Source organism: Fundulus heteroclitus, chromosome 5, assembly GCF_011125445.2.
Source record: "Fundulus heteroclitus isolate FHET01 chromosome 5, MU-UCD_Fhet_4.1, whole genome shotgun sequence".
NCBI classification, from domain to species: Eukaryota; Metazoa; Chordata; class Actinopteri; order Cyprinodontiformes; family Fundulidae; genus Fundulus; species Fundulus heteroclitus.
Genome location: NC_046365.1, coordinates 33,255,984 through 33,280,975, shown reverse-complemented (window position 1 = coordinate 33,280,975; position 24,992 = coordinate 33,255,984). Strand labels below are relative to the sequence as shown.

The 24,992-nt window shown below is 39.7% G+C and overlaps 1 protein-coding gene across 3 annotated transcripts in view; it reads left to right on the top strand.

The window, feature by feature from the left end:
• Positions 1-24,992, top strand: part of sdk1b (sidekick cell adhesion molecule 1b) — a 413,277-nt gene that overhangs the window by 156,891 nt on the left and 231,394 nt on the right. For all 3 annotated transcript variants that reach the window (XM_036137444.1, XM_036137445.1, XM_036137446.1), the window contains exon 2: positions 23,791-23,947. In XM_036137444.1, coding sequence (XP_035993337.1) covers positions 23,791-23,947 — 157 coding nt within the window. The remainder of the gene's footprint in view (positions 1-23,790; positions 23,948-24,992) is intronic.

The window sequence follows — 24,992 nt, the reverse complement described above, 5'->3', positions numbered from 1 at the left end:
AGCTGTCGCTTTACTGGGAGGTATTGCAGGACGGTCCACTGGCTCTTTTGGTGCGTTCACACCAAAGCATCAGGGGCATCTGGTTTACATGCAAAGACTCTAGGAACATCAAGGGGTTCTGCAGTGCGTTTCTACCACCAGGAGAAGTGTGTTTTGAGCTTTTAAAGGGTCTGAGTGTCCGAAGTGGTAGGCGCTGGGAGTTGGAAGATCTGAACTTTTGCAGCTGGATGCAGAGCGTGAACCAATCAGAAAGACCCCTGTATGTCACATAGAGGCAGATTTTCCAACGGGACCATAATAGGGCTGGGAATTCGTCATTGGAGGACAAACCCATTGTCGATCTTTGTGCCCATCCTATTATCTATGATCAGACCAGTCTGTCCATACTTTGCTCATTTTTAACCAGCGTTTCAAAGTCCATCATAACACAACTGCTTATTTGTCCGCCCTTCATTCTCCACTACTGTTGTATATAGCCTTTTGCTGAAGGTTATCAAATATCAATCATTCCTGTGTTGCTTTGGCAAGGAGTGCTTTAGATGTGATCTATTTATTTACTTTCTGCTGTGGCACTTTAAAAAAAGCATGACGGTGTGTGTTTGTACAGTAGCAGTTCAACTAAAACAGTACGGAAGTTTCCTTTTCAACTCGTATAAGGAAAAAAGGGTCGATAGATGTGTAATCGCTTTAAAACATCTTGTGGCTGATGATGCATTAAACCTTAAAGTTGTTTGTCTCATTTCTGAAGGTGAGTAAAAGTTACTGAATGTGTGGATTCTTTGGTATCAGTCTAGTCTAAAGCAGCAATCTTTCCCCTGACCTTGTCTTCATTTCTCAAACGAAAATTATTTGCCGACATTCTTGCTGTATTTCTGTCAAATGCCTGGAAGAATCTGTGATTTCAAAAGGCTGTTACCAATTGTTCTTTGTTCCCTTGTTAGGTCATTGAAGCTCTTTACTCAATACATGTTCAAAACAAGAAGGAAAGGTGTTTTTTGTACATGTAGTGCTTAGTTTATTTTTCTAGCAGAGCAGATATCAACAACTTTTCTTGAGCCGTAGGATCTCTCCACACTGAGTAGATTGCTGCAGAGCTCTAGTGCCTGAGAGGAACTGCAGAGCAGGGAGGACTTGCTGCCAGGCACCCCGCTGATTAGCTTGATTAATTAGTCCCAGACTTTATCAAAGTGATATTTGGAATCTGTATTCAATGAGACCCCCAGTAATAGTAACAGTGTTTTTTTGCTTTGTATCAGCTTGTCTGTTTGCATCACTATCTCATGAATAAACATGTTGAGGGTATTCCTCTCTCACTCACATTCATGTATTATATATCATTATCACAGCATTTTTTCATAATCAAAATACTGCTTAATGTCTTCTTTTCATACTGGCACTGCTTGAAAAATACATGACCTGCAAAAGTATTCACCCCCACTTGGCATTTAAAATGTTTTGTTGCCTCACAGCTTGGATTAAAATGGATTGTTTGAAAGTTTGCACCAATTCACTCGCAGAACATGCCTACAACTGAGAAGATTGTTTTTTGTTATTGTCCAGCAAGCAACAAATGGGACAAAATAACAATAAACATTAATAACTATCTTGTTAACTCCTCTAAAGTCAGTACTTTGTAGAGCTACGTTTTTCAGCAGTTCCAGCTGCAGGAAGCTTTGGACCAGTCTCTTCTGCCCATTCCTAAAGGCAAAACTCCAGCTCCTCCATGTTGGATGGTTTTCACTTGTGAACAGCAATTTTCAAGTCTAACCACAGCATCTCATTTAGACTGAGGTCTGGACTTTGACTAGGTCATTCCAAATCAACATTTATAATGTTTCCACTTGAGTGTTGCTTTGACATGTTGATATGCTGTGTTTGGTTTTCTTCTAATAAGGTTGTGCAGATTGTTGCCAGTCATCTCCACCTTGGTCATGTCTCCTCAATAGATATTGCTCCAGAGGTCTTATTCATTCTCTTTTCAAAAGCGAAAAGGCCTTTCCAAACAAGCCTTAATTGCTATTTTCTCATTTTACTGTCATGAATGTTGATGTGTAACCTGTTGACCGAGGCCTTTGGTGTCTGACCTGGGGCTCTAAGCATCGCATACTCTAACTTTGCGGAGAATCACCCAGAAACGTCCTCTTTTTTTCTACTTGCAAATAATATTTTTTTTCCACTTTAGACCGATGGACTTCACACTGATGGGTAGCATAAATTCTTTTTGTAAGGTCATTGCTGATTTCTTTCAACTTTGGCATTGTGTTAAGACACACTTCCACACTAGGATACTCCCAAAACTGCTGCTTAGTGGTTGTAACACCTGCCGATAATCAGAAGTGTATCTGATTAGCAACAATGGCTGCAATTGAAGATGTAGCATAGTTGTACTTCATTTTTCTGATGACTGTTCATTTTTTTTGACCCCACTTGTTAGTTTGCTCCCTTGCTCACTTACTTTCAATTTATCAGCTGCTACCAGAACAGCATGTTTCTCAATGCCTTATATTGAAAATATCATGTTCTGCAGACGCAGTTATGAAGAAGATTAACAAGATCAAAAGTTGCAGCTTGGATATTTTGTGAAGCTCTTAGATTTTATTGTTGCCCATTGTTTTCCTCACAAGGCAGGAGATTTCCACTTGTATTAGAAACAAACCTCAGAGAGCATGCATGGTGTTTTATTTTTTATTTTTCCTGTGAGGGAGCTGTTTTATGTGTTCGTTTGTTATCATGCATGCCAATAATCTTTCCAAACAGACTGGCAGATGGGCTGCATGTGAAATTACCCCCTTTTTTTTTCTTTTGCTTTCCAATAACTTCATATAATATCTTCCATTCCTCTTCTTCTCTTTTTCTTATACATTCCCAGACTGTTTCTCCTTCATGAACACACACACACAAACTCTCATTTACTCTTTCTCCCAGGCGCATATTGCTTTACTCTCTCACCCTTTATGTTCAATCAATCTCCCTGGTCTCTCCCCACCGGTAGCCACTAGCAGAGGCGATGGTGTAAAGACTATTTTCTGTGAATCAGAGCGTTGTTGTGTCTCTGCCATTAGCTATTCATGAGCTCCCCTGGCTTAGGTCTGTGTACCTGGATTGGTGCGTTCAAGAGATGCAGCGGCAAGCTGAATGTGGATTAACGAGAGTGTCACTTTTAATACAAGCCGGTGATGTCACCAGGAAAAGGGGGGAGAGGGAGCGGGTGAGAGATAAGATGATTGTTTATCTCATCAATGGACTGAAGGAAAAGCAGGTCCCAACCTTTCAGCAATTTGTTTGGTGCGGCTGAAACAAAAACGTATATTAGTTGGTTCTGTGAGCTGGAGTTAAACATTTGTTGCCAAGAAGGAGGACTTGTTTATGTTTCTGCACCTGTGTTTTACATGCTCGGTATTCCTTTTTCATAATTTCCATAAAAGCAGATATAAATAATGCAAGACGAGAAATCTACAGAGACTGAAAGATTGAAATGAATGAATATATGTGGTGAATGCGTAGGGGGGGTGGAGGGATGGGTGATGGGATGCTCCATCATGACCCGCGATGCTAAGTGACAGGATGTGAGTGAAAGAACGGGGCAGAAAGGGGGAGGCAGCGGGTGAGGGTGCGCGGCTGCTTGCATAGGTGCAGAATAAATGGGCGGCTGGGGACTTGTGGAGGAGGAAGAATCGAAGAGAAATGAGTGGATGCTCGATGAAGTGAGGAGGAAAGGAGGAGCAGGAGTGAGGTGAGAGGTGGTGTTGGCGCCCACCTGAGTTCGCTTGTCCTTTTTATCTACACCTGAAATGAGCAGACCCAGAAACTGTCCAGATGAACGCATGCTCTGCCTCATAAACTGCTCTCTTCATCTTGAAGCTTTTTGCATTTCCTAAGGGCTTCCTAACCCTTTTATATACTATAGTCCTTTAAAAATGTAAGAACAACAATTTGATTTTATTGATTAATGGTTTAAATGTGGGTTAAGAAGTTGTATTTAGTTTTAAAAGTTTAGGACTTTTTGTACTTGAGTTGGAATCTGTCTATATAATTGAATCTGATTTATTATTTTGGTTTTCTTAAATGCAAACTGGTGGTATATGAATAAACTGAATATAACAGAACTGAAGCTGTATTTTCATTTGGTCTGCTTTTACCCAAGGAATAAAGACCGATCCGCTCTCTTTGTAAAAAAATTACCATCGCTCCATTGGTCTGTCCGTTCATCCTGATGTCCAGCCTTACACCCGTCCTTCCACCTGTCCATCTTTCAGTCCCTGTTTGTCTCCCTCTTCTTCCTTCCTTATGGATTTTTTTATATTTATACCTTAAAAATGGACTAAAAAGAACTCTTCAAATTTAGGCTGACAAAAAGAATCTTTTTGACAGGAAAAAATGTATAGAAGAAAGAAGGAATACTGATGCACATTACAGCCAGCGCAGGGGGAAAAAAAACAATTGTGGTCAAAGACAAAAGCTGTAGAAGCAATTAAAATGCATGCTATCTTGCAGAAGACGTTGAGCCCGTCTGTGAGGCTTGGAAGTGTGAGAATCCTGGTTAACACCTGATTCGCTGTATCTGGGACGGGAGAGCTTGTCATCTTTGATGTCATGTTTAATTCTGATTCATAGCAGTGAGTCTAGGAACGGGGTATTAAAAGGGAGTAGGTCACGCAGCTTGGTGGCTTAAAGGTCACAAGCCATTCAAGCTGACGGCGACTAGAAAGGAATCGAGTTAATGTTTTGGAATTACCAAGCTCAAAGATCTGACCTCAATTCAGCAGAAGTGTTGCTCAATGACCCGAAACAGAAGTTCGTGTGGGAAAGATCGACCAACTAAAGTTTCTGCAAAGTCTCCACAGTCATTCCCAACTTCCTGTTTGTGCAGGACTGATTAGCACCTTCAGTTACACTTTACACTGCAAAAAGGGAACTACAAGTAAGTCAAATCTTCTTGAAATTAGTCCTTGATTTGAGCAGGTAAATACAATTATCTGCCAATAGAATGAGTATTTTGACCCCTAAGATAAGAAAATTACATACACAGCGCTTGAAATAAGATGGAGATGAGTTGTTCCTGTTCCAAGTGCAAAAATCTTATTCCATTGCCAAATAATCTTATTTATTTGCTCAAATCAAGGACAAATATGCTAATTTCAAGAAAAAAAAAATACTTACTTTGAGTACACTGTTTGCAGTAAAGCATAACTTTGTCAAAGGTTTTCATGTTCTCAAATTTCTGCCAACTTCAGTAGTAGAAATTTTGTTTATTTGTCTCAGAAAGTAAAAATTTCTTCTCATCTGATGCACTTTCACCTGGTTTTAAGTCATTTTCAGGAAACCTTTTATTTCCAAGGTTAAATAACATCACTGACGGATACCTGCACGGTCTGCAAAGCTGGCCTAGTCTTTCCACGTACATGCATGTATGAATAATCTCTCTGACACACACACACACACACACACACACCGCATTGAATTACAGATTGCAAGAAGACTAGCCGAGATGAAACTCTGAACTCTAAAATCCTGACTTCCTTTGAAGTTTTTAACCATCTCTCCTTGACGCCTGCCAGAGAGCGCTGGTGTGGTACCTGTCATTGTCTGTCAGGAAAACTTATGTAATTGGACTTTCAGAAGAAAAAGAAATTCTCTTCATAAGCTCTCTTCTCCCAGCCCTAATGCTCTATATCCTTCCCATTTATCAAATGACACAAACGGACTCTTGTTTGTGTTTTTCAGTTTGTTGATATGCAAGCGCTGCAGTCTGTCTTGTATCTTCTAAATGTATTTTTTCATAGGAAGTATAATGGGTGATATCCTGTTGTGATGGATGTGTTGTTTCTTTCCTTTGAATTTATGAAATCACTTTTCTTTTTTTTTATTGTTTTATTGTTTGCTCCAAACAAAAAACTTTTTCTTTCCTGTTTTTCTTTTAAAAGCTGCGACTTTTCACCTGAGACATGGTTCTGTTCACTGGACAGGTCTTTTCCAATAAACTCTGCTAAAAACAGGCACTCTAATAATAAAATACAACTGTTGCTTTACTTATTTCCACTTAAATTATTTAGAAATATGTTACACTAGTCTGAAGAGGTGTTGTTTATTCAGTTATTACACAGGTCCCTGAATAAAGATGGAAACTAGCAGGTCCCTTTTTTCAATGATTTCTTTATTCATTTACATTTCTGACATTAGTTTTTTTTTCTCCATAAAAATCTACAAATTTGTATGTAAATCTACAAATATGGCAACACACTGAAACACTAGAGGAAGGAGTAGATAATAAAACAGCTCATTGTCTAATTATGTCTGCCGTTTTTCAGTATTTAGTTCAGTGACTCACTTACTTGCACACAAACAAATAAGCGGCTTGGTTATGTGGAGGTTATGCAGAGTTTAAATTAGTTGCTGTCTGTTTGCATTACGTCTCAGTGACTGTTTTTCTCTGTTTGTGTAAAGACACAGATGCTTCATTTTTTTGTTGCTTAGCTCACCTAAGAGCAACAAACCTTGAACTAAAGATATCTCTGAATATTCTTGGAGAGTTTCTTATGCAGGTTAGCGAGGTTTTGTGTGAATCCCTGGGTGTTTTAACCTTGATTTCTCATGCAAATGTAACTATCAGAGATTTGTTTAGTGCGTGATTTTTGTTGTGACATAATATGAAGTTTCTGTAAAGATCAAAATTTGTCATAAGATTGATTTGCTTGCGACTGCACTCACATTCAATCATACTTTCGTAACCCTTTGTTTCTCTGGCTGTTATAAGGACTCAAGTCATTCATCATCTTTTTCTTTCTCACTAGACCAAAACAAAGTCCGAAATGTACCGCAGTAAACAAGGAAAAACTCAGGCTTTTCTCAAAGCATGTTTGTGACAGCAGGATGATTAACTATGTTTTGATCAACCCGGCGAGCATCTCTTCACTTTTTTGCCAAATGTAATCTAAAAATACCTTTTTTTTTATTCGCTCGCTGGCACGTTGACTTGGAAAAGCGGCTAATTATTCAACAAACAATGGAAAACATATGTTTCAAATGCTCTTTAGTCTGTGCATTCTGTGCCATCACTAGAAATCTTTTCACTGAAAAAAGGTATATCTGCCCCTGTGTGTACTGGACGCTCATATGGAGTTGTGCATACGTCTGTAAATGTAGAAGTAACGTAAAGAGACAGAAAAGAAAGTCATATTTTATCCCAGCAAGGACATATGTCAGAGATATTGAATTAATTTGCGGCTGGAAGAGTGTAAGAAGTGTGTTTACCTAGACGGAGCCTGCCCTTCAAACGACGTGTCACTGAGCTGCCCTTGTCTTAAAAAGGAAAGGAGGAAAGCCGAGAAAATGATCGAGACGGGAAAACACGGTGTGCGTTAAGATCGGTGGCAGATGTTGTCAACACTTAGAGGAGAAGGTAAACATCTATGTTTGTAGAATATGGAATCAGAATTCAATTCAGTTTATTTACATTATCTTGCAAACGTGTTATCACGCCCTGACCGTTTTTACGTCACATGACCTCAACCACAAAGTTAATTAGATTTTAGTTGAATTTTACGTGATAGACCAACAGACTAGTATAGCTGTGAAGTCAAAGGAAAATGTGGTATGGGTGATTCTGGGCTCTTTATTCCATCCCTAAATGAAATCAATTACAGCCATTTACCTTGAAAAGTCACCTAATTGGTAATTAGAGCCCACTTGTGTACAATTTATCCTCAATATAAAGAAGGTCGTTCCGTGAAGGTCTCAGGTTTCGTCAAGAACATTAGTGAACAAACGTCAACACAATGACAAAGAAGCACACCAGAACGGTCAGGTCTAAAGTTGTACAGAAGTCTAAAGCGGGATTAAAACAATACCTCAACCTTTGGACGTCTCCTTGAGCTCTGTTCAATCTGTCATCTGAGTATAAAAAGAGGTCTGCACAACTGGTCACGTGCATGCCGGTCTTGGTTAACTGGTAGGCTGAACAAGGAGAGCATTAGAGAAGCATGTTTAAAGCCAAATAAGTTCCCCTTTGTAGTTCGCCACAAGGCAACACAGCAAACGGGTAGGAAACTGGTGCTCTTGTTTAGATGTTTATAAGATTAAAATTTTTCACCTACATTCAAAAAGCTATTTGAAAAATTACTTCATGAATTGGTGGCAGCATCATGCTGTGGGAATCATTTTGTTGAACAGGGACAGGGAGGATAGAGTTGATGGGAAGACTGATGGAGTTATTTACAGATTGACCACTGACCCAAACCTAAAAGAAAACGGGTCAGAGTTTCCTGCAGGACCTTAAACATACGACTACTGTTGTATAAATAACTGACACGTTTTGGCAAGACTAGAGGATTAATGTTCACCGCCTTTATCAAATCTGACTCAGCTGGAGCTGTGTTAAAAAAAACTGAATGTCAGCCTTTAGGAGAATATAAAGTGAAGGGGCAGAATCTAAACGCAAGCCACACTTATATATTTATAAAAACATTTGAATACCGTGCATCGTTTTCTGTTCACTATGAAATTATTCACTAATTTATGTTTTCCTACGACAGAAAATCCTACTCGAGCACTGAATTTGGCTTCTTAAAAGAACTTCAAATAGCAAAAAATTATGATGGGAAGTTGTTGAGGTGTAGAAATAACACACTTTTAAAACCTTATTGTTGCTTCATACCCTTATCATCTCAGGTCTTGTTAACAGTACGTGGGTTCAGCAACAGTTCATTCATTAATTGAAGACCGCCGCCACAGTGGACTGCATAGTTCAGGTCCCTCAAGGTGAATATTTTTGTTTGTAGAAAATGTCTTAATAGTCGGTTGATATTAAGGTTGACTGTAAAGACAACGTTTTAAAAAGGTTCATGCATGACACACAAAGGAATAGACACACAAAAAAGCAAATGAGATACATGGAGTAACTATTGTGGAGTTCTTTACGCCCACAGAGTTGACACTACCAGAGGACATCACAGGCAATCCTTTTTTTAGCTAGACTTTGCTTCAGTCCGGCTCCGAATCAATGCTACAGGGCAAAGATGAAAAGATGATGGAAGTGAACATAAGGTAATAATGGTGCAGGATGAAGGCATATTTGATAAAAGCCCCAAAAAAGTAGATAAAACAGCAATGAATTAGAGCCAAAGTTCAGCGTCTGTGGTGAGCATGGACTCTGGAGAAATTATTATTTTTTTTTTTTTTTTTTTTTGGTAAGCTCCGTTTTTGTTGCAGCACGATTATAAATAACACAAGAACACATTACTCACCACGAGTGATGACGTCAGTGCTTCTCTGTAGGGCTTGATCTACAGTCTTCAGACATAATATATATCCGTTTTTAGAGCGACGTCAGAAAGTGTTTAATGATGGATGTTTGACGTAATGATTGGCCGTTTCAAATCAATAGCTAGAAAGCTTTAGCTTTCTACACAGTTTTCTTCAGTTCTGGTGGAGGAATCTGCGTGTCCTGGAAGTCTATTTTAAGCACACCTCTGCTCACAGAATTTATTAGACTTTTAAATGTTTGAACCTCATTTACATCATAATATTACCTCAGTGTTTTTGAGCTAAAGTATGATTCATTGACATCATAAAGCATTAATGTGGCAGTCGTTAGAGTCACACAAATTAAATTTAAAAGAGGTGCGGCTATTCAGGATGACATTGCAAGTATCCTTAAATATTTGGCTCCCAGCTCAGGATTTCACAAGTCGTATGTATTCAAAAAGACCCGAATAGAATGTTATATTGGAACACTCTCATTGCAGCTTGGTCGTTATTGAATATTAATTATAAAGGACATTTTTTTATTTAAAATCTTTAAATCTTTGCTGCATGTTTCTGAGCAGATGATTGAACAGATTGAACAGGGAGCTGCGTAAATTCTTTGCTGTCAAATGTCTGATCCAATTATGCGTAGTTTGATAAAAATCTTCAAAAAGTTTCAGAAATCTTGCAAGAAAAAGCTCAGAAGTCAAAGCAGGCAAACAATCAAAGCAGCACAAACTTGAAAGGTAAAGCACTGTGGCACAACAAAATGCGATGCAAATAAAAGGCCTCATTCTCCCACAGTTGACAGGCAAATGAATTCCCTCAGAAAACCAAAAAAAAAAAAAAAAGTTTTCATTTTGATACAGGCTTTTATCTGCAAAATAGCTCCACCCAGTAGTTTAGTGAACATCCTTTCTCTTATATTTCAAAGAATTGTCGGATCATTAAAGCAATAGTGTTGTGTTTATGCTCACATGATGGAGGTGGGCTAAAGAGAGACCTCCCTAACACGTACATGATGCTGTGCTTTTCCTCCTTAGACCGCCTCCCACTGCTTCATTTCTGAGTTCATCTTTAGTTCAAACTTACTATAATTAATGGCAGCAAAACTGTTTTAACCTCATGTTTTTTTTCTGTTGAAGATTGCTCTCGATTTTGAAGTTACAAACCAGCCATTACAATGGAAATGCACCAATTCTGAGCTCAGTCGAAGCAAATGGATGCTTTGCTACTTCAAGACTTCGACCACTTGCTGTAGTTGATTGAGCAACAAATTCTGCTCTCTGTCAGAAAACCCTGAAGGAGAATTTCCGTCCTTCAGTTTATGACCTTATGCTTCAACAGCAGGACAATTATTTTAAGAGCAGAAGCAATTCCAGCCACAATGGCAAAAAGACCCCCATCACACAATACAAAACGAAGGTTTAGAGTGGCCTAGTCAAAGGCCAGACTTAAATTTGATTGAGATGCTGGGCCATGACCTTTTAACAGGCCTTGCATCCTTAAAAAAAAATCCTAGAGTTTAGACAAGTGGGTCCAAGTTCCTCTACAGCAATGAGAAAGACTGATTGCCAGTTACTGAATGTGCTTGATTGCAGTTGTTGCTGCCAAGGGTGGCACTATCAGGTATTGGGTTAAAGTAGGGGATAACTTTCTGACACTAAGCCAGGGTGGTTTGGAAGGCTTTTTTATTGCCTTATTAAATCAAATCATCATTTATTCTCCTTATATTTGTCAGATAATAAAATTAGTTTGAAGATCAGAAACGTGAGAGTAAGGAAATCTGGAAGGCACAGATACTTTTACAGCACTGTCTGTGTGCTTCTGAGAGTATATTACTATTAACATTAATTAGCGCTATTAATAATCAATTGCTCATTCAAATCTAGAGGCTTATTAAATACCGGTTAAAAGGGCTGTTGAGGCAGATTGAGGCATATAACGGCAAAAAAACTAGCTTAGCATGCTCCACATTTCGCCTACCCAACTCTTTTAGTACTCCTCACCTGCACGTCTTTGCTCTGATGACCTTCTCTCCCCTCATTCTGCTCTCACCTCCTCTCCTCCTTACCTCTGTCTGGTCTGCCTGTCACAGTGATACCCGAGTGCAGCGGTTTTGATCTCCGCCTTCAATAATGAATGAAAGGATACAATTCGTCAATCACTTCAAAAACCCGTGTAGCCCACGCGGCCCAAGGTCAGGACAGTGGCAGCTGTCAGAGGGGGTTGACGGCTCACAGAGACAGGTGTGGGGAGTCGCAGCAGAGACCTTAAAGACGGCTCCCCTGGCTGGGCGCATGGGGGATTAGGCAAAAACTCAGCTTGGAAAAATAGCAGCAAAACTGAAATAGGTGTCAGAAAGAAAGTCAGAAAGGAGAATTGACAAGGAGTCAAAGAGAGACAAGGACAGAAGGAGATTAAGTCATTTTTGTGTATTATATGTTACTTTTTTTGCAGTGTCTGTATATGTGCAAGTGTCGGTGTGTGAGGAGTGCGGCGGAAAAAGATGGAGGCTTGAGTCGTGTTGTCAGACTATCGCATGTCTTTATGAATTCCTGTTTGTGAAATCTCTCAGTATCCGTCTGGATGGATTTGGGTCGGGTGTGTTTGTGTGTGTGTGTGTGTGTGTGTGTGTGTGTGTTTGAAGCTCAGTGGCTTTGATGTGAAGGTGGCGCAGTGATTTTGTCCGACAGGTTCGCGTAGTCGCCCGCCGCTCATTGATACAAGGTGGTGAATTTGGCACACTCGCCGCTCTAGGTCGTCCCGTTCTTCACAGATCTGTCGTTGAACCCTGAATATGACACGTTGATCATAATCAACAACAAAGGTTTGCTTTTAACTTCCAGAGAGATTTCAATTTTTAATGCACAGATGTAAAGTACGGATGGGGGAGGCTTTAGAATAAGAAAACAGATGAATAATCATTGTCTGCGTTTGTTTTTGTCACTCAGAAGTATTAAGATCTTTTTTTTCGTCTTATGTACACTACTTTCTTGTAGGCTGACGTCTCTGTGGGAGGTATTTATTTCACTCTCTCTCCCAGTGCTCCCATTCACGTCCCTGCTCCTTCTGTTTGCTTCTCGGCTCATCAGGAGATTGAGGCTGACAGTTGTTTGTGTGCGCGTCCCGACAGATGTGCCCTGCAGTGTGGCCCACCTCTTAAATGTCACTGATCACAGTCTCTTCCACCTGATTACCCCACCTCCCCCCCCACCCCACCATACCGCCTCTAAACCTCCCACTCATGTGATGCAGCTCTTATTCTGGCCCATTATGTTACCCCACCCACTTTGCCACACACTCAGGTCTGCGCGCTCTTGACGCCGTTCATCCTGTAATACACACATTCATTCTTCTCTCTCTAGTAAAATACTGATTTAAAATAAGGGCAAGTCAAATGTATTTATAAAGGAGAAGGCATGAGTGAAATAAAATGAAAAAACAAACGTCCAATTGCACTGTTGCCGTAAATATCAATTACGATTGATTCACATCTTGCACACCACTTACCAATCTCGGGGAGTTTTTTGGGTTCTTGCTAACTAAAATCTATATCACATGTTTGGACAAAGATTAGCGAAAGTCTGTTAATCTGGCTATATAGATTATTGGCCTGGAAAGAGTAACAGCATTGACATGTGAAAAGTTTTAGCCTTCAACAAACCCTCCATCCTTAAACACTTGGTCTCATCATCAAAGGCGAAGCGTCAGAATACCAGTGGAAGCAAATAAAAAGCGCAACAGAATTTTATAGATAATTTTAGACATGCCATTTTTGAAGAAAAAATTAATAAATAGGAAGAAATAAGTTTTTAGTGGCAGTATGCGGCCAATGATCTTGCAGTGTGAAATACATACTGAAAACTGGACATTTAAAGTGTATCCTGTTAGAATAACTTTCTGATAGAATAAATAAGGGCATGCAAAACTCAATAAAATAATGTTTACCCAGACTAATATCAAATATTTTTACACATCTTTACTTTTATAGCAAACAGTTACTTACTGGGTAAGCTTCCCATGTTCTATCCCCAATATGTCTCCCCCACCTCTTACCTGTATTTTCTGTGTAAATACCGACCAAATGTGGATGTAATGGCCGTGTAAAGGTTGGAGTTGTTTTAAGACTGCAGAAGTCTATTTTGGTCACGGTCCCTCTAGGACTAGTCATTAGCTTCAGCCTCTGGGCCCGACTAATCTGGATTTCGACTAAATGAATATGCCAGGAGAGTTATCTACTGCAGGTTAGACATTAATTGCTTATAACCTTTCGACAGAACCTCACATCAAAAATTCTGAACTAATCATTTTAAAGATCACTGAAGTAGTGAGGTGTAAGCCTAATAAAATATTTATGAAGAGACAATAAAATCTTGAAATGCTTTATAAAACTCATTGGCAGCTAAAGAAGTGAGCCTGATCCTAACTGAAAAAGCTAGCTTTTAGAACAGCATGATTTGTCCACTAAAATTAAATCTATGTCCCAAAATAAAATAAAATACTGTTGGCCCCTCATGCACAGAGCCCAGGGACTTTGGAGGTTTCAAAACGTAAGATGTCCGTTTCCGCTTCATTTAATTTTAGAAGATTTATTACCCTCCACACTTTAACATTTTCTAAAGACTCAAAAAACAGGCTTTCAATGTTCTCAGCATCATAGTGTAATAAAATGCCATGTTTGTTTATATTATTTGATATGCGTGTTAAAAACAGAAAAAAGAACAGGTAAAAGAACTGACCCCTGAGGGACACCACAGACTTTAATCCAGATCCTTGAATCCAAACAAAATGCAAGAAAATGGTTGAATTCCCCACATGAGGAGACGTCATATAATATAAAAGTCCTGCCAAGTGGTGTTTTAAACCATACTGATGTATAAGCAGGTGTGGCTAATGAAAGGGCATTTTATCTTGCATCTTGCAAATAAACTGCTATTTGAATTTTAAACTGACATTTTCAGTCAGATATCCCGCAGAGACCTAACAGTATCTGCATGCACAGTTACGTATACTCATATCATTACGCTGACATTATTAAATGCCAGAGGAAGTGGTAAACTGACATTTTAAATGCCCAATCACAGTTTTGATTAAAATCAGTCTTGCTAATATTAAAGAGAACCGAGCGCCGGCCAATCACTAGAAGAACAAAGGCCAGCCTGGCAGAAGGCCAAAGCCAATACAGTTACCTCAACATATTTGTTTTCTTTACAAGTGCGGCGGCACTTTCATCAAGCACACAAGGATGTTAAAGTGCAACTAGACGGAAAAACACTCAACCTGTCTGCTAAATAGGTTTGTCATTGATGAACTTTTGTTTAAAAATCTGCCGTAAATCTCAAAAATAGAAGCACAAACTCGGAGGCAAAGTCATGTGCGCTGACTTTGGATTCTTTTTTCAAGGTTTGACTGTTCAGCTTCTGTCTGTTTTTGCGATTGTGTGTGTGTGTGTGTGTGTGTGTGTGTGTGCGTCTGAGGCTGTTGGCAACATGTCTCTTCAGCTGACATGTGCCAATCAGCACATCAGGATCAGTCAGTCATCTGCCAGCTCCTCACAGACACACATCAGTCAAAGCTTTAGGTAACCATGATCGGAGCAGGCAGGTCCAGAGCTGTGATTGGCTGTCGCAGCAGGACGAGAGGTCACGGGCTTGTTTTCTGCTCTGCAATGAGACGCTTGCGTTGTTCTCGTCAGTCAAAACTCCTAAAACAAAGCAATGGACTTAGTGTACATCCTGGATACGTTAGAGCATCAAACAGCCGATGCATTTGGTTCCAGCTTGCAGTCTTGCAGTCTCCTGGTTTATCTCCAGTAATATTTCCACCGTGTGGTGGTCTGGATCTCTGTACGCTCACATTCGTACGGTTCAGCTAAGGCCTCCTAAAAATCAACGAGGAAGCTGCAGCCAATTTCATTTCATCATTACCATCAAATTCAGCGTGTGTTCGCTGTTGAAGCGCTGTCCTCCTTGGTAAGAAGACTCCTTGTTTTCTTCCCCGGTGAACAGGAGTGTGAAATAAAGACAGTGGGGGGAGGTGTGGGGAGGGGGGGGGGGGCGTCTGACCCTGGGGCTGATCCTTGGCCTGATTTAGACACCATAACCGATCAAAAGAAAAACCGGAGCAGCTGGTGTCGACGTTTGAGAGATAAATTTCTACAGTGCACAGTGTTTAATGAGTCTAATGGTTTTATTTATTTGTTTGATGCAGCCTCTGCACGCTGCTCTCAATTAAAACGTCTTTAAACATGTTTGATTTTTACGTCCAGAATCAAGGCTGTCAACATAGCTCAGCTAGATGGATGTGAGGGGGATTTTAACCGTTTGCCGTGAGGGTGAATTACTTCATAATCATCGGATTTCAGGTCAAAGGCACAGCTCACCTGACATTCACCTCAGTTCACCTGCAGCTGTCTGACAAGCCTGATGCAGCTCAGCTCGGTTTATATACGCATACCTCTGATTGAGTTTTGTTTATCATAGAATAAGTCGGATATTATTGAGAATTGTAAATAGAGTTAGTGATTGCCCATTAATATTTTCTAGGTTTTAGCTGGCTAGGCTTTCATTTCCTACTCTGTGTTTCTTCTAAGAGCTGCTTCCCTGTTTTGTGAAAGGCTGCAATTGATGATTGAGCTCAGAAAATGTACAAATGCTCTTTGATTACAGACACTTTTAGGTCTTTTCTTAAAACTATAGCGTAAGTTGTCTAATGGCAGAATACATAACGGTGACAAATACAGTAGTAGTAGTAGTAGACTGGGAAGAGTTGGTTGTATCTATGTATGAGTGGTCAGTATCTATCTTCCCAGGAAGGAACCGTGGTGAACAAGCTACGAGATAAATGTGTTGGCTGAGGCTCATCCATGAACAGACAAGCTTCTGCAGGTCTGTGTTGCTGGTTTTGACAGAAAGGTGTCAGATATACATACAGTGCATCACAGTTTGTGAGTAAGGGGCAGGGAAGCTGCAGACCAGTCAGGGTGTCCATGTATGTTAGAGCCGTACCACGGAGCAATGGCAGAAAGTGGATCTGGTCTGACATGTTATGTTTTGTTTCTTTTATATTGTTCGGACAGCCTGGTGTGTGTGTGTGTGTCACCTGGGTAACAGGTGGCACCAGGATGCAGTATGGGGAGAAGACAAGGCAGCAGATTGCAGTTTCACGTTTAGGCATTGTCCTGCTGGTAAACCTTGGGTCATGCCATCCATATGGTTGTTACTTTGACACGTACCTAAGCGTCAGTGCAAGTACGCCCTTTTACGGAAACTGAATTCCCTGATGCCTGTGGCCTGTTGCAGGAGGATAATTTTACCTCTCTAAGACTAAAGTTGGTTCAAGAACAGTTTGAGGGCTACAACAAACTAGTGACGCTGACTTTGCCTCCAAATTTCCCAGATCTCAATCTATTCCAGCCTGTGTGGGACTGTCACGATCCTTAGGTGCTTCTGATTATTTATTTATGAGTTTAATTCATGGGATCGTGCAAATTTCCAGTGCATTTAAGTTCCGGGTTTCTGTTTAGTCCTCACTGGATCCTTAGTTGGTTCAGTTTTGTATTCTTAGTCGCTAGTTAGTCAGTAGTCTTAGTTGGTATCCCTAGTTTGTATCTCTAGTTGGTATTCTGTCCTAGTCTGTAATCTACCTGTTTGTAACCTTACCTGATGTTTCTTTGGATTAAAGTAATTTAGCTTCCTTCCAATGCCTCTGCACCGCTTTCACTTCACCGTTGGTCTTCAACAACAAGCGCCAATCATGACAGGGATGTGCAGGACGACTAAGTCATGGAGGTCCATCCTCGCAGTTTACAGGACTTAAAGGATCCATCTTAAGGCCAGATACCACAAAACCACCTTCAGAGATCTAGTGGAGACCATGAATCTACTGGTTAGGGTCATTTTGGCTACAAAAGTAGGACAAACACAGTATTAGACATTTGGTCATAATGTTATGCCTGATTGGTATTAGTAGTGTATGTGTTCTCATACAAACAGGAAGGACTTCACCTGAATGGAATAAATCCAATTTTTTAATTTTTCCTTTTGGTTTATGATTGATTTGGCCAACCCTATAATACAGTGTATGCTTTGCTATGTGAGCTTTCAGATTTTAGGGAAATGATTGCCGTTACCCCCCAAACTGATACTGCAGTCACAAATGGCAGCACAAGAAGAAGGAGATGCAAGAGCATCCTTTGCACTTGAATGTAACTAATTAGTTTCTTCAAACAACTTTTAGCATGTAAAATCCTGTCTAATTGAGCTATTTATGGGTATGTTATTACTGTGAAACCGCCCACTTGTATTCCGTTTGGGTAATTTTGAACCCTCGAAGGCTAAAAATGTACTTCCTGACTTGTCTGACTTCCTCCACAAGGTAAGTACATTTAAATTTCCGAGCACACATACTCCGCGTTGTTCATTTAATTAGCACTTTATTTTCTCCCTCTCTGTATTTCTGACTGGTAGCAACATGCCAGAAACTAAACTCATAATTCCTCCTCTCGCCTCACACACTGTCAGTTCAATTAAGAGATTTTAAATGTCTGTTGAAACAAGTGCAGGCAGACTTATTAGATTAAAAAGGAATAAAACTCATTTGCACCCTGATAATCAAATAGACTCCTGTTAGCGTGGGGGTTAAAACAAAAAATGCTTAGCCATGCAACTTGCACCCGCTTATTCGTAGAAAAGTGTTTTATAAAAGGGACTGATTTAGCTATTTTCTCACCTTCAACCTCACGCGCGAAAGAGACGGGGTTGAGCGTGAGACCTGTGAGCGAGACAGCCGACCATCTGAATCAGTATTCATAGACCGTCGCCAGTTCTGCCAGCCCTGTCTCACAGCAGGCGTTCAGTTCTATGAAGATAAAGTGATTTTTCTGCAACAAGTGACCCCGTTCATGACCCGACATGCACATACACGAGCGAGCCGCACGAGCTCCAAATACACACTCGTCCAATAATTAAACAGGCAGGAGTGAAATCCACAACTCAATCTTTTCTTTCATCTCTACCGGCATTATGTCGCTGCTCTGTAATGCATTTACACCACGGGGGTCCATCTGCATGTTTGAATGCAAACTGGACCACCTGTAAGTTTTTTTTTTTTTCTTTTTACCACATTTCAAACTTGCTACTCTTAAAATAAAAACACTTTTCATTTTTGTTAGTCGACACCTTGACCACATGCTGAGCGCAGAGGGAAAAAAAAAAAGCTCATATCTCGCCACAGCTGCTGCGGTGACCTTTATGATTAATTTTGGGTATATTTAATGCAGCCCTGTGTAAGAATAATGATTTTTATGTCCCATTAGTAAAAGACGTGTCATCTAGCGCCTATTTTTCCACCACTTATATACTCACTGTGAAAGTGCAGAGGGACAAAGAGGAGAGTAGGGAGGTTGGATCTGGGTGGACTATCAGCCCTAGAGCTGTACTCCTGCTCCTCCTCTCGTCCTTTTATCCTCCCCTCTTCCCTCACCCCTCTATCATAGCGCTCATCTCCCCGGCAAATTGAATTCCTCCCCGGAATCTGCCTAAAAAGCTTCGTAAGATCAGTTTGAGAGAGGAGACACGCATGTGATGTGGCAGGAGACGGGAGTGTGTGTTTGAGTGCGTAATAGTGCATGTTTGCCTCTTGACTCTCCCGTGACATTTTGAAGGCCAAACCATCTGTTAGGCAACCTTACTCCTGAGGATACAGAGTGGGAGCAGACCTTGAACTGCTGCAGACTCTGACAGAGACGGACCGAGGGGCAACAGGGGAAGGCAGGAGGTGGTTCTGGTAGACAGGCCAGAGGTTGCAGACTGTGGCTTGTGAGAAAGAGAGGCTGGAAAACCAGAGGAGTGTGTGGAAGAGAGTGACAACTTTATACTTGGGTGACTGAGACAACGAGTAGGAACAGACGACAGACAACATCTGATAGTTGTTGTTAGGTGACCTTGCTCCTTTTTCTGGTTTTCAGTCTTTCAGTCTGTCTATAAGTCTTTAAAGCAGAACGCATGGATTAAAGAGCAACGAGGGGAAGGATGGTGACACAGCTGTATTTGTTCTGGCAGGTTTTTAGGGCTCTACATCTGACATAAGACGCAAATAAAATGTACTTCACTGCTTCTGGTTTTAAGCTTTGATTCCACAACTAAAGCTTGATTTAAAGTGACTGTTAACCCTTAATTTGGAGTCACAAGTGGAAGTGGGGGCTATACAGTGTTGCTGTGGTTAGCACAGCTTGAAAGGTCCACCCTGTAATATATATATATATATATATATATATATATATATATATATATATATATATATATATATATATATATATATATATATAAGGTTTCAGCTGATTTTGGTATATCCTTGATATGTTGCACCCTTCACACGGTGCTAAGCACCATGTCTTTAAGAAATTAGTCAGAATAGGGTCCTCACTCAGGAGTTTGAGATCTCAGAGGCATTTCACCCGGTTGGTATATTGATGTTTGACAGAATTATGAGCCCAGGTCAAAAAAAAAGTTCATAGATAAAAATATATAGGATCAAATTTAAAACAAAATAAGCATGAGATCAGCCTTATCTGCTCTGATTTTAAAATGGCACATTAGCTATGTTTACATGCACAAAATTTCACATCGGATTAAAATGTGTTCGGATTAAATAATTGGATTGTACCATTTATATGGGCACACAATCAATAAATCCAATCATAATGTGCATGTTTATGCACCTGGCTTTATTCAGAATAGAACCACTCTGACGTGTGCAGTTATCAAATTCCCCTAACAAAAACACAGAAGAAGTACTTCCGTCTTTGCTAAACTACAAAAAATAGTGAACAAAGCAGTTTTATACGCGTCTGGTTGTCTTCCGAGCGCCCAGGCTGGACCTGCACGATGTTCTAATTACGGTTGAAACGTTACTGAGTAAGGAACCATTTTAAGCTCTTTTATTTTTTCGAACAGAAAGGTTGTATCAGGAGCCCCGACAGTTTTGCTCCCTGACATATTTCCGCCACTAACCAGCATGGAAATACGTCACGTTTACATGGAGCGCACATGGCACACCCGGGTTAGTTTGCCACATACGGAATAACTTGAGCCTGACAAGCGTTCATACGCAAGTTGATTGGATTATCAAGCGGCATAAACCACTCCTCTCATTCGGATTGCAATTTCATTCCAATTGAGCTTAATCAGATCACAATATTCCAATTAGCTTGTTTACGTGACGCATTTCTATTCCAATCGGCCCTTTATTCCGACTACTTTTGTCTATGTAATCATAACTATTGACCATTGAGAAAAAAAAAACATCTTAGTGGACATCTTAGTTTAAAATGTGAGGCTTAGTTTGGTCCACAGGAAGACTCGGGGGATGGGACTGACCGTTTCTTTCTGATTCTCGGGGTTTTCACATTAACAACAAACTCTAGAAGCCATTAGCTTACAACCCTGAACCCTAACAACTCCTGACCTTTAAACAAACTTGTGTGAGTTAAGATGGCCTCATTAAACTCGTTTATAGTCTGTTCATAGTGTTTTCTTTACTGCATTATTGTGCTATTGTATTGTGTAATTAAGCACATGAAGAGCATTGTACAATCCAGAGTCAAATCCCTCGTATGTCTACCCATACCTGGCAAAAGAAGCTGATTCTGATTCAGATTTTTATTATTTTTGTTAAACTTAATTTCCATTCTCTCTCTTTCTTTTTCACAAACATCCACACGCAAACCCAACATAGTCAGGCCGAAGTGAATTATAATGCTGGTCAGCAATGTGACGATGCAGGCTGCACAGACAGCCATCATCTGCAGAAATGGAATATTCCAGATAAATCCTTATGGTACCATGCAAAACCAGCCTTCCTTCCTCTCTCTCTCTCTCTCTTTCACCCATCCACATGTTCAACACACACATATAACCCCCATAGAAATCTGGCTTAGATTGAACACTTCCCTCTTTCATGTAGAGAAGGCATCAATCCATCATAAAAAAATAATGGGATGTTGTGACACAATTGGTATCAATTGTAATACACTTCAATACAACTTATATAATAATAATAATAATAATAATAATGGTCTAAATGTACTGGTCTAATTTATAACGATACTGACAATAATCGTAATTGTAGTAAATGCAGAAGGTTAGCCCTGTTTCCAGCCATTCGTGGTTTAAAACCACAAGCCATATTCAGATGCTGCTGATCCTCCAGTTGATCCTGGCCTGGCCACATGCTGAGAGGTCCAGTACCTCGGTGCTGTGGACAAGCTCTTGAGCCTTGATGCCAGTGTTGCTGTGTGATGGCGAGCCAGCTCTGAGTACCTGCCAGGAGTTAAAGACTTGATCGCATTGTTTAGACAGCAGCTGCAGTTGAGCCATTTTGCAGATGTACCTTGCAACGCTGGCCGGGTTGATCCCTACATGCTAATCAGAAGATCCCAGTCGGGCCCATAAGTGGCTGCATAATCCAACATCGTGCACTGTTTTTACTTGGATTTTTTATTTTTTTTAATATGAATTACAGCATACACTTTATAGTTCGAGAAACGTTGTTTTTTTGGGGTTTTTTTTACTATAAATTTTTAAAAAAAAAAATAAAGATATTACAGGGTGGATCAGCTGGACAGCACACGACCAGGTTCAGAAAACAACTTAGTCATCACTGTTTCTGTTTCTGATGTCAACAGTTTCTGTTGACATCTGGGTCATTTTAACAGGAATTTAAATACGTCTTTTGAGGATTTGAATTAAGTGTGGGCCTGTTACAAATAGCTAACAAGTTTTTTTTTTTCTTTTTCTTTCATAACCATAATGTTCGTACAATTTGAAGTATAATTGGGGGGAAGTTACCAGAGGATTCTCTAATTGTATCGTAGCCCACCTGTTGTGCACTGCTGGTTGGCTGCTTTTCCCTCGCTTAAAAGAAAGAACAATTTGGCTGTTTGAAAAGGAGCATCACTCAGCACAACTCTTATCAAAATGAGCTGCAAAAAGGTGTAATTTTCTGCATAACTGGCACTTATGTTTATGCTTAGATCTTATGTATCAGGTCAAAATATCAATAAATGTCAGAAAAGTCATATATATATATATATATATATATATATATATATATATATATATATATATATATATATATATATATATATATATATAAAATAAAAACAACCCCTGTCCTCTATTCAGGACATATTTTAGTAAGATGGAAGGAGGTAATTTTCAGACTGATCCCAACAATGAAGAGCAGTGTAGAAAAAAATGCAAATAAATATATATAGTCTCAGATATCGGAACATCTCTTTATTGCTGCTTTGATGCCTAGAGTTCTTTTTGAAGCCTATAAATTAGTTTTCTTATCTGGTTTGACATTAGCCAAATATCACCTGAAAACATTATTATAAAAAGTTCAAATTCTAATCTGAAACTCTGTGCAAAAAACAAACAAACAAAGACAGATGTCATTGGTTATGAAACCAATCTTGGTCAAAAGGTCAGTAGATATAGGCTTTATTTTTTTTTGGCTCATCTCTAATCCACTTTAAATTTGCTCTCTTGTCCTAGAGAATGATACCCTAATAGCAAAGTAACTAGTTTTACCTTTTTTTATGAGATGAATATTTGAAAGGGAACAGAACCATGTGAACAGACACTTCTAATAAGATTTTTTTCTTTTATGCAAAATACACATTTGCTATATTGTCCTGAATAAGTCATGCGCACCTTCAACTGTTTTCCTTTCTTTTGTTTATTGTGATTCAATTCAAATATACTTTATTAATCCCAAAGGCAAATTACATAAATAACAAATAAAAAAAAAGTGATAAAGGACAAGCAAAATCTAAGACTCACATGAAGATGGTGACAAAAAGTTTGGTTAGTCCGGTTCGTATTTGCTTCTTTCAGAGTTTCTTTGTATGTTGATGTTAAACATTTGGTTTTATTTTTATTTTATTAAAGAGTAACTATGATGAAATGATACAATTATAATGGTTTACCAATCAATTTTTTATACCTTCTTATCCTTGCAATGTCTCAGAGAATACAAAAAGTTACTTTACTATCCTGCAAAGGTACTTTATTTATCCTGCAAAGTTACTTCATTTATCCTGCAAAGTTATTTTATTATCCTGCAAAGTTACTTCATTTATCCTGCAAAGTTACTAATTTTCCTGCAAAGTAACTCTGTTATCCTGCAAAGTTACTTTTTTCTGAAATCCACTGCAATTCACTGAAATTCTCAAGCTGTATGCAAACGAAATTTCGTTCTGTACGCACTCTGTGCATACAAAATGACAATAAAGTTTGTCTAAGTCTAAGTCTAATGATGCTACTAATAATAATTAAACTGATAATAAACAAACCAGAGAGAGCATAGATGCATAAAATAAATGCATCTTTGAAAGTTAATAAATTAGTTAGGACGGTTGCTAATGGCTCTCTTTAAATAACTTAATTTTGGTTTTCTCAGTTATGAATGCAGCCTAAATATCCTGATTTTCCCAGCAAAGTGACAAGCTTCCTTTACTTGTGTCTCCGTGTCCATCAGAAGTGGCTCCCTACCTGCAAGGAGGAGAGCGGGGGCAGCAGGTGGTGCTGGAGGGAAACAGGCTGGTGCTGACCTGCCCAGCTGGAGGCAGCTGGCCTTTGCAGTACCGCTGGACCCTGAACAACACCAACGTCACAGACTGGACGCCGCAGTACAGGTCAGTCGTCACCCACCGGCCGGTTGCTAACTTCCTGCTTTCCCCTCTGGTTCCTGGAAAGCATGTTCCTGTTGTTGTTCCATCTTTCTTTCTAATGATTTTCTGCATAGTTTGTCGTTTCGGGCTGCAGCATGGTTGGAGAAGGTCAGAGCTTTTAAACAGCAGAGCCACAGAGCGATTAATACGGTTGCATTAGCACCATAAATATGTATATGCATCGGGGAAAGAGGACTGGCGCTAATCGATACTTCGGAGCCGTTTCTTGGCTTTCTCGATGCGCGCCGCTCTTCCCGCTGCCTCTTTCTTCCGAGTCCCCGTTTGAGTCGGAGGTAAAAGCTAAGCAGTGCCTTTCGGCAAAAACTGCAGCTGGGGAAACAAAATTGTTTTTTCACATCACTCCGAAATAGAAGGAATCTTGGGAGCGCATATACACACCGAGGGAGAAAGAGGTTGAGCCAGCATTTTGTAGGCAGACAATTGTCCGAGCCAGGAGGCATTGTTTAGCGCTGGACTGCTTTCAGCGTTCTGGCCACTTCAGTTTGGTGAGTCAGGCCGACACTGAACGAGCAAAGCGCTGTGCATATGAGTGTGTAAGCCACACTGCAAAAACGGATCTAAAAATAAGCAAAATGTTCTTAAACATAGTGTTTTTGTCCTTGATCTGAGCAGGTAAATATGATCATTTGCCAATGGAATGAGTATTTTGACCCCTAAATTAAGATAATTAGACATCCTTCAGTTGAAATAAGATGATGGAGATGAATTGTTCCTATTTTAAGTTCACAAATCTTATTCTATTGGCAGATCATCTTATTTACCTGCTTAAATCAAGGACAGATACACTAATTTTAAGAAAATTTTACTTATTTTTTGTTCAGTTTTTGCAGTGCACATACAGCCTTTATGAGCCTGTTGCACCTATATATTTTATGCATTTACAGTTTTTGCTCTACTTCATTCAAAATTATTACACAGTATAGCTCAGTTGTTCATTTGGATTTTTGATTCCATCCTTTTTATCTGTTGCAGCCGTCATTTTTGCTAA